General features: G+C 37.8%; 1 protein-coding gene across 2 annotated transcripts in view; it reads left to right on the forward strand.

Moving 5' to 3' along the window:
- SNCAIP (synuclein alpha interacting protein) overlaps nucleotides 1-13,396 on the forward strand; it is a 91,183-nt gene that overhangs the window by 54,772 nt on the left and 23,015 nt on the right. For both annotated transcript variants that reach the window (XM_082074088.1, XM_082074087.1), the window contains exons 4-6: nucleotides 2,991-3,853; nucleotides 5,505-5,684; nucleotides 8,868-8,981. In XM_082074088.1, coding sequence (XP_081930214.1) covers nucleotides 2,991-3,853; nucleotides 5,505-5,684; nucleotides 8,868-8,981 — 1,157 coding nt within the window. The remainder of the gene's footprint in view (nucleotides 1-2,990; nucleotides 3,854-5,504; nucleotides 5,685-8,867; nucleotides 8,982-13,396) is intronic.

Consider the following 13,396-nt stretch of genomic DNA (forward strand, 5'->3'; position numbering starts at 1 on the left):
CATGAAACTTCTTTACTGATGTGAATGAAGTCTCCCTAGGTTTTGTGCTCCTCTCTCTTTTTACTTCAGCAACACAGCAACAGAATCATCCAAATATCTCACATTAATTATTAAAAGTTAAAGAAATAATTTTGATAACGTAGTTGGAAAAAAAATTGTCATCAGTTTTTTACATTTGAGGTACTGGTGCATAAAAGAGATATTGTTTATCCAAGATTATGCCAGAATTATTTGTCTGGAACAAAACTAGCTGCTTCACATTCTAGTCCCCTGCCTTAAACTCAGACTATCCTTTACTGATGTTTGTAAAATAATCAAACAGTATTTATTTGACCCAGACTTTTAATGGCCCCTGCCTGAGTTCATAAGTATGGAGAGATGAGCAAGAGGCTTTTCCCTTGGTGCAGCTGTTGAAGACTACTCACATAACTCCTACTGTGCTGGTGCTTTGCAGGACCCAGACAGCACTTGGTTTTGCTTCTTGAGGGAACAAGCATCTGAAAACGGAAGGGAAGACATGGCCTGATACACTCTGGCCTACGATTTCAGTATTGTGTAGGGGGAAACCATGCTGTAACTGCCTAATCACTAGTGCATCCTGTACAGCACACAAGTAGAAAGTAGCACAAAGAAGGATTGTGCCTACCAGTCTGACTTGCTTTCTTCCTTACTGCTGTGTGGTTAAATGCTGTATTCTAATCCTTTATTAAATGAAGTGTAAATTCATCATCCCAGTTAAGTGAAGAGAAAGTTTTTAAGTCAGTAAGAATATTGCTAAATGTTCTTGGTGTTCCAGTTTGTTTTCTTGAAAAACTGTTTGTAAAGAGATGTTGGAAAGAAAAACAATGAAAAAATATAAGTACCTTATTCTGCTCTAACTGTAGTGAAAGGAAAGAGAAATACATGATTTTACAATGATCCAAGACATATTTGTAACAAAGGTCATTGCTTCTTTGTAGCATCCAATTTTACAATTTTGTCATCAATAGTTTATGTAAATGTGTGTTATTAAGGTTAGAAAGTGGAGAAAGCCAAGCAACAAAATAAATGTAAGCTTAAATAAAGTGACGACAAACAAAATATTGATGCCTTTTCCTCCGTCTAGACCCCTGTGTTGAAAGCAGTGTTTTCATAAAACTCAGACAGAATTCATTTCCATACTGAGTGCTTAATAGTTCCTGTCAGAACAAAACAGCTGGGAAACATATGGTATCCATTTCACTGTATCACTTGGAAAAAATTTCACATGTAAATAAAACCAACATAAAAGTGTAGGCCTTTGAACCTAGAATCTTATACAATACATAAATAAGTCAGTACAGTGTGTTCTTTGTATTGGCCCACTAAGTTGCATGCCTTTTGATTATTATTATTTTTATTTCTTCTTCGGAAATGTATTCTTAAGCACTTCCAAAAGTATTAAGGTAATTTTCAGACATCCATAACTACTAAGCTGTACTAATCTTTCACTTCGGACATTAATGTTGCACCGAAAGTGTATTTATCTGTTTCCTTAGGAAGGTGTTCATGGCAAATTGTGTGTTTTGACCACAAATTAGATCCCACTGATATGCAGTTAGCACATGTAATAAATCTGCTTTGTTTAAACAGTATTCTTGACTTTCAGAATGCATTAACTCTTAGTGTACATTGAAAAGGGTGTAGAAACTGCTTGAAGGCTCTAGTGGTTTTAGTGCTACCTCTCAAATGAAAATAAGAAAATAAGGGAAATACTTCTCCAGAGTTCCACTGATTGTGGACATCATAAATATCACCGGCTGGGACTGTATGAAAGATTGCAAAGTTCAGCAGGATTGAATTCAAGTTCAGTAGGATTAAGATTCAGGTACCTTGAGCTCCCTTTCTTCTGTGCAAGTCAGATTCACTGGTCCAGCTCCATATCCTGTAGTGCACTGAAATTATGGTCTGGAAGATCCAGAGTTAAATATATGTGTATGTGTGCATGTGTATATATGTATATATATATATACACATATATACAGCTTATATATATATATATACACAGCTTATATATATATATAACAGACAGAAAGTTTGACACAGAAGCCCAACATACAAAGGAAAAGTGGAAAATCATACCTGAATAAGTAGCTTAATTTTCAAATCAGATAATCACAAAATTGTTTCGCTTGGCAGAGACCCTCTAGTCCAATGTTCTTGCTTAAGCAGGGTCAGCTAGAGCAGGTTAAGCCCAGGACTGTGTCCAGTTAGATTTTTAATACCTCCAGGGATGCAGACTCCACAATGTCTCTCAGCAACATGTGCCAGTGTTTGACCAGCCTCACAGTGAATAGTATTTTCTTGTGTTCAGATGGAATTTCATGAGCTTCAGTATGTGTCTATTGCTTCTTGTCCTGCCAGTGGGCACCACGAAGAAAAGCCTCAGTCTCTTTTCTTTGTTGCTTCCTATAATCTAATTATACACAAGAATAACATTCCTCTTGACCCTTTGATGAACAGTCCCAGCTCTCAGTCACTGTCATATGGATTTTCAGTTCTTCTGTGAAAAATACCTCTTGTAGAGATAACAGGCCTTTAAAATAAAATTGTTTCTGTTGATAAAACAAATCCACTAAAAAGTTTTTACTAACCCTTTTGTTGACCTCCCTGAAAATCATTCAACTTTTACGATGCATCTCCGTGCAACAAAAAAATTCAGACTAGCATAGTTGGACAGGACCACTGTAAATGCCACTACGCTCTTATTGGTGCCCATTTCTTGATTAAGACTTCTTTATTTGTAGTTTATTACTTTTTCTGTCCTGAATGAAGAAAGTTTCTTTTCTGTAGTGTTGAATTCTTCAGCTGTTTTCATAGAGATGCCATTAAATCTACTTAGATATGAATGTGGCATGTTATCATGTAATTCTTGTTTCCGGTGTTTGGTCAGGTGTATCTTTAAAGTGTGTTATGTCACGTCACACATCTGGTAGTAATCACTTCTAAATCACATTCCTCTGTTTCTCTAGTTTCCAGCAGCAGCTGGAACTGTGGAGTCTCAACTCTTATAGGAAGTGCACAGAAACCAACAGGAATTGCAGATGTGTGCAATAAATTCAGACCAGTGAAGAGGGTTTCCCCATTAAAGCACCAGCCAGAAAGCTCTGAGAACAATCAAAGTGATGACCAGAAGAACCAGAAGGGAGAATACCGGAAAGGCAGCGATTCTCAGCCTGCACCTCCAAATGATGACCAGAGTCCAGGAGAAGCAGAGAGCCTTAAAAGCAAAAACATCGAGCCCACTGTTCTGCTTGGGGAGCTGGAACACTATGACCTGGATATGGATGAAATTTTGGATGTGCCTTATATTAAATCAAGCCAGCAAGTTGTTCCTTTTACAAAGGTAGCTCCTGAGAAAAAAGGTTTGGGTGTATGTTCAGCAGTGAATGGTCTTAACAGCAAGACCTGCTCTGCAGGGAGCACAGAGAGCTCGCCTGCTGAGGGGACGCAATTCTGTGTGCTGTCTCCTGTGAAAGGCTCTCAGCTGCGAAAAATGCAGCCCATTGTCCTTGATCAGCACAAGCATTTAACAGAAGAATTAGAGCTTTCCCAGCCTTTAGTTAACTGTAGCTCAGTCCACGAATCTGAAACCCAGGGCAAGGGCTTTCTCAGCAGGGCATTTGTTGATCCTCATGGTCACAAAACTGAGAAGACTATGCCAAACTGCCATGTGAGGACTTTCCACCTGCAGTCAGCAGTGGCAGAAAGCAAGCAGCTAGAGGAACTCAGTATGAACTGGAGCAGTGCAGGGGGCCCAGAAGAGAGGAGTGAAGAGGCGAAAAAGATTAAGAGCATCTTAAACATTGTGAAGGAAGGCCAAATATCTTTACTGGTAAGTATAATCTTTTTCATAAAACACATAGAATAAGAGCAATCTGTGATGTGGTTTATTAAGCCAGCAAAGCTGATGAAGTGCGTAATTTGAACTGCTGCCCTTTTTATCTTGTACACTCCTTAGAAATCAAGTATATGGGCTTCTCAATGGAAAGTTTTAATCTTTAAATCAAATATGTAGCAAACCCAAGATACTAATTTATGTAAACATGGCCAGGCTTTCTAGTTTATGTAGTACACTGAAACTGTATAGAAGCAAGGCCTTTTAACTATTGAGATCACTTAAATATTGAATTTCAATCTGAGTTGAGATTTGCCTTTCTCAATATTTGTGGTTTGCTTTGTTCAATTATTGCTGGTTTTGCTCAGTTGTTATTTAGAGGCTGATGATGGGAACAGAGGGGCTTCTGTTGTATTCTGATTATTATTCAGGAGTGTTTATGCTGTCTTGTTGCAGCAGCATTCTCAGGCAGGAGCTTTCTCTAAAGCCTCTTTGGCCTCTGACCCATATGAAGTTTTTTAGTAAATTCTAGGACTGTGATCAGGCACTATCAATGATGGTTTCCAAAGTAACTAGGTGCAAGTTAACACAGTGATGCAGAGCATGTGATCTCCACTCAGAACGGCTGGTGGAGGCACAGTGGATGTGTAAAAACTGTTTTTGTTAGATTTTGTTTAGCTTCTCTGTTTACCAGTCCAGCTCAAGCACAAAAGCACGCTATTAACATAGCAGTGAGAACAAAGGCACATATTCAAAGACTACAGAAGCAGAATATGAGATTGGTCAGTAAGAAATAAAAGCAAAGTAAATTCACCCTGAGATAAGAATTGGGGTGGGAAAAAGAGCTCATCATAGGTAGGTAGATGAGAAGAAAATGCTCATTTTTTTAAGATAGGTCAAAACCTCTGAATGAAGTAGACTCATCAACCAGTACACTGGCAAGGCTGGACAACTCTAGGAACTTAGCAGTGCTACTCCTTAATTCTATCTTCCTTCTTCTGTTTTCCTTCTGAAGTTTCTCAATTCAATTGTTTTGTCTCAAAATTAGATTTGGGCAGAAAAAATGTATTAGGTCCTGGTTATGTAGTACTTTGGGTAAATAGTCAAATACATTTTTTCATGCAAACAAGCTATCATATCAGAGCTTTCTGTCATGTGTTTTAGCTATGTTTTAGATTGTACTTAACAAAAGCTGTCAGTTCAGTGATGAGCAAAATTAATCAAGAACTACTTTTAGGAGTCCTGGATGTTTTCTGTTCAATTACTCATCAATATAATATTAAAAAAAAAAAGAGAGAGAGAGAAAACAGAAATTATTAAAATATGGATATCTTTGTAGCTATTTAGTTGATCAAACTGCTACAAAGACTCAGAGCTACTCAGGATCTTGCACTGTTGAAGGACAATTGCATGAGAAGGAGAGAAACTACATGGTGAATCAAGCCAGTGAGCATCCCACCTCTATCCTTTTGCAAATAGTAGCCGTGTTCTGTGTAGTGAAATGAAAAGCTCCTGGTTTTGAGTTATATAAGAACGTCTATGGGGAAACATCTTTGTATTTGGCGTGTGTTTTGAGCTGTGAGGCTTAATGTTCTCTGTATCTTTTTATTCTTAGTTGTAACTAACATAATGCTTTTTTTTTTAACAGCCACATTTAGCAGCAGATAATCTGGATAAGATCCATGATGAGTGTGACAACAATCTGTTGCATGTAGCAGCATCAAAGGGACATGCAGAGTGCCTGCAGCATCTCACTTCTTTGATGGGTGAAGACTGTTTGAATGAACGGAACATTGAGCAGCTAACTCCAGCTGGATTAGCAATAAAGGTAACTTAGTCAGTGCCTCTACTGTAATGTGACATAAAGATCATTTAGTTTCTTTCTGTGATGGCAGTAAGTAATACATCCACATGTGTTTGTAAGCCAATAAAACCTTTTGTCTTTTTCTCCAGAAAGGTTGGCTTTTTTAGTAATTAGTTCCTTTATTTTCTATAATACTTGAGCATGCTTCAAGAAAAGTATCTAAATGTAAAGTTCTTCATGCAAGTGAGAGTGCTTAGGCCCAGGTGTTTCTAATGATGACCTGCATGGCTGACCTTGTCCTGGATCATTGCAAAGTTTTGTGAGAGCCTGAAAGTAATCTGGCATAACCAAACTTTGCAGCTCTTGATCCTTACTCCCAAAGTGTTTTTGCACAGTGATAGAATGAACTGTATTCTTCTTGCTCTTACTTTATACCATTGTAGCTCCCATAATGTTATACCATGTGGTGCATATACCTGTGTTCCAGAAGAATGATGACGATCAGAATGGAAGAAAACTTCTATGCAGGAGCATAAATTTCCATGGAAGTGTATTTAAACAATTTAGTGATTATGAATAACTTTTCCCATTAAGGAATGAATTAATTAAAAATAACTCTTTTGATTCAAGACCTCTTTCTGATCTTGAGCTATGAGCTAGGGAGTTAAAATAGACTGGTGTGTTATGGCCAGTCACACTGTTGTGTTCATGATTTATTTTAACTAACTGTGGATAAATCCTTTCCACATTAGCAAAATTATTCTCTTAATTTTATTAATTCCTTACCTTTATTTTAAAAATGCAAAAATATTTTACTCAGTTGTTATACAAAGGAAAACAAAATAAAATTTATTAGTTATTCCTGCTTACTGATGTTTGTACCCAAACATGTTGAGGAGCAACGACTACAAGTAGTTTCATTGTTTTACTTCATTACTGAAATGGAGAGAAATGGAGGAAAGTAAGTAAACTAGTGTACATTTTTGTGTTTCTATTCATACGTTATACATGTAAGGAATAAAACAAATACAAAATAAATTTTATTCAATTTTTTATTTCTCCCATATAATTTTAAGTGGGTTAATATTTATTGCATTCTTCTCCTTGTTTTTATAAAAATAAAACTGAAACTTGAAATAGATATTTGTTTCATTCTCATAAAACTTTTTCCATTTTATGCACACAAACAGCTTTTTATGTTATTGTGTGTTGCCCCTGTGACGTTTTAACTGAAGAATATAACAAGAATATAACAGCCTTTGAAAGCTGAAAAATGAACTAAGAGCCAGCTGTAATGTAGGCCATGCCAAACTGCATTTACCAAGGTAGCACCACTGAAAAGAGGCTGCAGAAAGAGAAGCTGCTAAAAACTCTTGCCGTTAAACCAGGCCATAAGCACGGTCTGAGGAAAATGTTCATCTGTTTCCACAGCATCTACATCCTGCTTCATAGTAACTTGCAAACTACTAGGAGAGTGCATAGCAGCTTGGGAATCTTCAGACTAGGCTGTGAAAGGTGTTCCAGGCAAGATTCATCTCCTTATTTGTATTTGAACAGCATCTATTACAGACAGATCTTAATCCATGAGCATTAGGTGTTCAGATACTACATACATAAGAATAATTTTGGAAGCATGCATTTAATTAGTGATCAATGAAGACCTGAGTTTGTAGAGATACTGTTCATTATGCTCCAGCAAATGATCTAATTTAGTCATTGAGCTGTGCTGTAGAAGTGATTGGAACAGAGCTATGGTTTTGCTCCGAACAATCTGGAAGTAGGGACCAGATTGTAACCCTAATGACTGCCAGAATTATGACTACCTTCACATGGATTGTAGCATTAAGGGCTCAGTGATGCACAGAGGCAGCCTCTCATCAGGAGCCAACAATGCCTGTTCTGGTGACCAGAAAAGATCCTCCAGCACCAGTGGAAAAGACCCTGGATGTCCATTGTATGGGAGCCAGAGATGAGGACTGTTGGCAGTGGTGAAGCATCTATGGGCAGTGATTCTATGGACTATGTACTTAGAATTGTGAGTGAATGTACTGTTGTATAACTTGGACATCATAAGACCTGATTTGTAAATAAACTGATTCTATCTAAGGCAGGAGTTGGATTCCCCTGCTGGGTGCCCTATGATCACGCAGAGTATGTAGGGTGACAAGGGGCTCAGAGTCATGACATGTCATCTATCCTACCAAATGACAATAATAATCAGTCTTTACCTCGGTGGATGGGCCACCTTTACTTAGCCTGGAAAAGGAACATAATATTTGATGGCCACTTTCACATTACCATTTGCACTATAATCAATAGCAAAACTATAACCAATCCAAGACAGTGAGATAAACAAGTGCATTACATGAAAGCAGAGAAAAGAACACATTTTCAAACAAACTGGAATTTCCTAACACTTTAATAATTCTGATAAGCTTTTCTCTATTTAGTAAAGGTGTTTATAACTGTGTCATGGTTTAACAGGAGCTAGCAATACAACCACGATAGCCGCTCACTCACCCCTCACCCCCCCAACAGGGAAGAGAATCAAAAGGAAAGGAAGAAACTTGGATTGAGATAAACACAGTTTAATAAAATAGCAAAATACTAATACACTACTAGTAAATATATATATAAAATAGAAATAAAAGATACTCAAGGCAATTCTTCATGAACTCTGTCCACAACTGAGCAGCCAGTCCCAGGAAACAGCACCTGGTCCTGAACAGCTGATCCCAAAGAGACAAAAAACAGGAAAAAGGCAGAAAAGCCCAGAGGCCTCTGCAAAATGGCAAATGGCTGACCTAAACATCCCAACCAAACTCCTGAGAGCAAGAAAAGCCTGAGAGAGAGCCTGGAAGATCCCAAATCTCTTTAAATATGAAGTCTGATACTAATGGGATGGAATACTGTCGTTGATCTGTCTGGATGTCAGTCAAGCTCTGCCCCATCCATACCCCACTTCCTTGATGCCTCACACCTGTGGGCAGAGCACTCAGGATGTCCATGACTCACAGACCACAGCAATTAAAAACACTAGCTCTGTGCTGGGATGCTATCTCTTGTTCTCAAACTATGTCCAAATTATGACCATGCTAGCTATGAAAAAGAAAGGTTTCTAACTACACAAAGAAATTTAACTCATTTTCAGTCAAATCAGCACAAACTGAAACAGCTGGAATTAAAAATTTCTTTTTATTTGTTTAGAATGGTCAGCTGGAGTGTGTTCGATGGATGGTGAGCGAAACAGAAGCTATTGCAGAATTAAGTTGCTCAAAAGACCACCCAAGCCTTATTCATTATGCAGGTTGCTATGGCCAGGTATGACTTTCATTTACTTTTTCAAATAGATTACTTAGATGCTCATACAAGAATATCAATTTAAAGCATGTTTATAATTTTGTGGCTTTTGATTACAGGTGTTCTTAATTAGTTTAAATGTAGCAAAATATCTTCCCACCTAATCTGTGTATATTTTTCAGTATTTTCCCTCTTCAGTCTTTTTTCTTTTCTTTTAAATCTTTAAGTAATGACTGGGAGAATATTAGCTGACACCTAACTTCTCTATAAATCTAATGATGAGAAACCCCAGAAGTACAACATTTCAATGCTTGGCTAATGTCTGGGGAAACATATACCACTTAATGGTACCACATTCTCCTCCCAAAAATTCTGTTTTTCCTAAGCAGGTCTTGCAATAACCCCTCTTCAAAGGACCTTCTTCAAGATATACTAAGCAAGGAATAGTGATTGGTTATTCTTCTCTAATTTGTCAGCTGAGCCACTTTGTTATGCAGTTTTCTTAATGGACATTAAGGATAAATGTACAAAACCCACTATTTTTGTGTTTTTTTTTCCCCCTTTAACTTGTTCAAGGAGAACAAGCAAAATGTAACCACTTAGAGAATTATCTTTTTTCTTTCCTGTACAAGTGTGGTTGTCTCACTGAACGTGATTCAGCTATTGTGGCATATTTCTGCTGTTAAGTGATCCTGTCCAAGAATGAATTGATTGGGGGTGACGGAAGGAGGGGGCCAGGTTTGAAAGGCTATGGAGCTGGAAGTCTACCCTATCTCCTGCTGTTTGCATAGCACACAGACATCCTTGTTTTCATTCTGTGCAAAGACCTCCTTTGCCTCTTCTCCACTCACCTACTATGCAGATGTTACTGGTGCAAGTTAGGACACTGCTTGATATACTGATTGTTAGTGTCCTGCTTTCTGTAGCAGGTTTGGCCTGTAAACCTGGTACTGAATATAGGGAGGCTGGGAGCCAGGTCAGAACTGGATTCAAGAGAGGCATGTTTACTATTGGGAAGAAAGAGAAAGTTTCATGTGAACTTAACACGTATATCGTCAGTTGACTAGCCCAATTTTGTCCTCATCTCTAAAGATATTTATAAAAACTAAATCCAGTGAAGCTTTGTTATTTTTTTCAGCGAGCTGTGCTGTCTACTGCCAGGAGTAGATCTGGCACACTTTATCTAGACTGTTTTCAGAGCAGGACGGAAGCTCTACAAGTTAAGAAACACTAGCTACAATCAGCCGCCCATGAAATTTAAAAAGGTGATATATAGATTGCTGCCAAATTTTCTTAGTTAACTGAATGCCAAAGAAAGTTCATATGTAATGTCAATTATCTGGGTTTCTTTATAATCCATAAACATATTGCAAACATGAGGGAATGTTGGGGATGAAGGGATGCCAGACTATCTTACCCAAGTGTATTAAGAAGAATAAACCTCGAGAAATTCATATGCGTAGTTGGCGCCATCCTCGAAGCTTTAATTCATTTTACTGTTACATACACAAAAGATAATCCATGTAAACACTGGTCTTAGAATAATTACAGGAGTAATATTTTTACAAGGAAGACCTGTTATTGAATCGTTTTCTAAAAGAGTCAGTCTATCCGTTGTTTCCCCAGGCATTAGACATGTACACCATATTTAACTTCAATAAGTACCATTTAGAATGGGCAGCAAAAGGGAGTTTGTAGCAGAGTTCCTATGTTAGATGTCATGGCCTCACTCCAAAGATATCTCAACGATACTATAATTTTTCAATAAGATAGGGACCATATAAGTTCATTTGATGAAAGAGAAGAACTTGAAGTCAACCTGTAGCCTGGCCAATGTATCTCCTATCAAGGGCTTCCTTACACATGGGATTATGCAAGAAGCAACCACGGTTATTGGCAAGCCTCTCCATATCAGGCGTAAGTCATGAGTACATGGCAGATTGTGTACCAGGTGTGTCTGGCACAGTCACCATGTGACAGGAAGGAGATGGTAGTGCAGTCTTAGGTGCACATAGTAGGTCCTAAGAGCTTAACAGGGCTGTTCTTTCCGGCATGGATGCTGTGGTAGCAAGGAATGCGCAGGTAAGAGGTAGAAGGTGAGGAATGCCATGGATTGGTTGCCTCAGATCCAGAGAGTCTAGGGGAGACTTTGGGGAACCAGAGCTACAGCATGACTGAGGACCTAGAAGGGGTTCTTTGCACCACTTGTCAGTGGTGTAGTGCTGGAGAACACAGTGGGGAAGAGTGTGTGACATTTCAATACACAAATGCCCAACAACACACCACACCTTTTTTACACCTTGGGATGTTTTACCTTCCTGTCTAATGTCGTTTTTGCAAGGATAATGTGTAGGTTTTGCCTACGCCTATTCCTCTGCTATGAAGGGATACAGAGAAGGGCAGCTTATTTAATTGAGTGATAAGGCTAGGATGCACCATGCTAATCCTTCTGTATGTAGTCCATTTAATTATTTTTCCTTGTTAGTTTTTTTTCTGCTCTAAAAGGCAGCTGAAGGAGCCAAAGTCTGCAACCTGTCCCAAAACAGAAATTACATATGGTGATATTTTTCCAGAATCTCTTTTTAGGAATGTTTAATTATTGTAGGTCTAGAATAGAAAGAAATTCTTTACAGAGAGAGTGATCAGGCACTGGAATGGCCTGCCCAGGGAGATGGTGGACTCACCATCCTGGAGGTTTTTAAGCTGAGATTGGACATGGCACTTAGTGCCATGATCTAGTAAATGGACTGAAGCTGGACCAAGGGTTGGACTTTATGATCTCTGAGGTCTTTTCCAACCCAGTCGATTCTGTGATCAGAGGGATGTTAACCACTGCTACAACATAAGACCATTGTAGGTCTTAAAATTATCAGATCTACTGAGTAATTCATCAGTATTTATCTGTTCCTGTTACATAACAAATACGTGATTATTTTCCATTATCTTAATCTCATTAATTTTCTTATTATTCTTCATTTTGTCTGAATAAATTGAGTTGATGGCAATAAACCTACTTGTAAGAACACTTTTCTTCCCAATGCATAGTGTGAGTGTTACCAAAGTGATGTGTGATATTGATTTTTTTTTTTTTCCAAGGACATGTTTGTTAAAAAAGCATAGTCTTTTGAAAGAAACACAAACTGTTTGAGTAGGCCTCTGACTTTGTGCCTGTGATCAGTTGATGCACAGACAGACCCAAGTACATATGATTTCATTTAGCCATCCAGGCACTTGATTTCTGTGTTGATAAGATAAATGCCTGTCTAGAAAGCATCATTTGCTCCATGCTGATTGTGATCATAAAATTACAGAACATGGTTAACATTCTGGTCCCTATTATGTTCCAAAGTAACATATAATTTCAAAGCTATACTTGTCTTCCAATTCTGCAGAGGAGTTTTGCTAAAATATTTTTCTTTTAATTATTTAAACATAAGGGCAATTCGTAGGAATAGTGTAATGCTCCTTCACTGCTGGCCAACACCACAGGCATCTGGAGAAATTGCTCAGAAGTATTTTAAAAGGGATATGAGATCTGAAGTCATCTCTCCATGCTGGCTGTCAGCTATGTTGGGCATTCAGCCAAGGAGAAGTAAAAATACCTATCCCTTCAAGCTGTAATAAAAACAAAAATGCTGTTAAAGTGGAAATATGAAGAAGATAAGTTCCAGACAGACTAGCCTGCTGAAGTAGTAAACAGAGATCCATGTGCTTGAATGAGCAGAATCATTTGTAGGATAACTAAAAGAATCTGAGGATCTATCTCCTCTTCCTTGACATTAAATTTTCTGTGGTACTTTTATACAAAAAGAGGTTTATACACAAGGTTCCTAGCTAGAATTTCCTTTCCTTATTTTTGTTATTTCTCTTTCCTACCTGATTACTGCTTAGAGTCCTAGACATGCTTTTAATATGTTTTATTTAGGTACACTTCACTCTTACCTGTGGATGATTATGTACTTCTGTATCACTGAAGCTGCTGAAGTGCTGCAGGTTAAGTCTGTGCATTGGTGTTTGCCTCATCAACATCAGAATCTACAAAGCTTCTAGAACTGTAACTGGAGGTCCTACTCAGTATAACATGACAGATATCAAGGGAAGATAATAAAAATACGTGTTTATATAAAACAGTGTTAAGCTAGATAGTAATTCATTATTTTCAGATATTCAGATGCAAAAACTGTAGTCACTTTTTTATGTAACCTATAGATGTATTCTAGCTTTTCAGTATGTATCACATTCAGCAGATCACAATGAAATTTAATCTGGAGAGGCATAGAGGGTTGCTAGAGAGAAGATTTTTTCAAATAAACATGCTGGGGAAAATAAGAAAGAAAATAAACTTAGTGCACATATATAAACTCTCCATTGTTCGGAAAGAATTCCCATATAAATGTATGTTACACTTGCATATACACACAAAAACCAATGTTAAA

Source organism: Streptopelia decaocto, assembly GCF_964273445.1.
Source record: "Streptopelia decaocto genome assembly, chromosome: Z".
In the NCBI taxonomy this organism is placed as follows: domain Eukaryota; kingdom Metazoa; phylum Chordata; class Aves; order Columbiformes; family Columbidae; genus Streptopelia; species Streptopelia decaocto.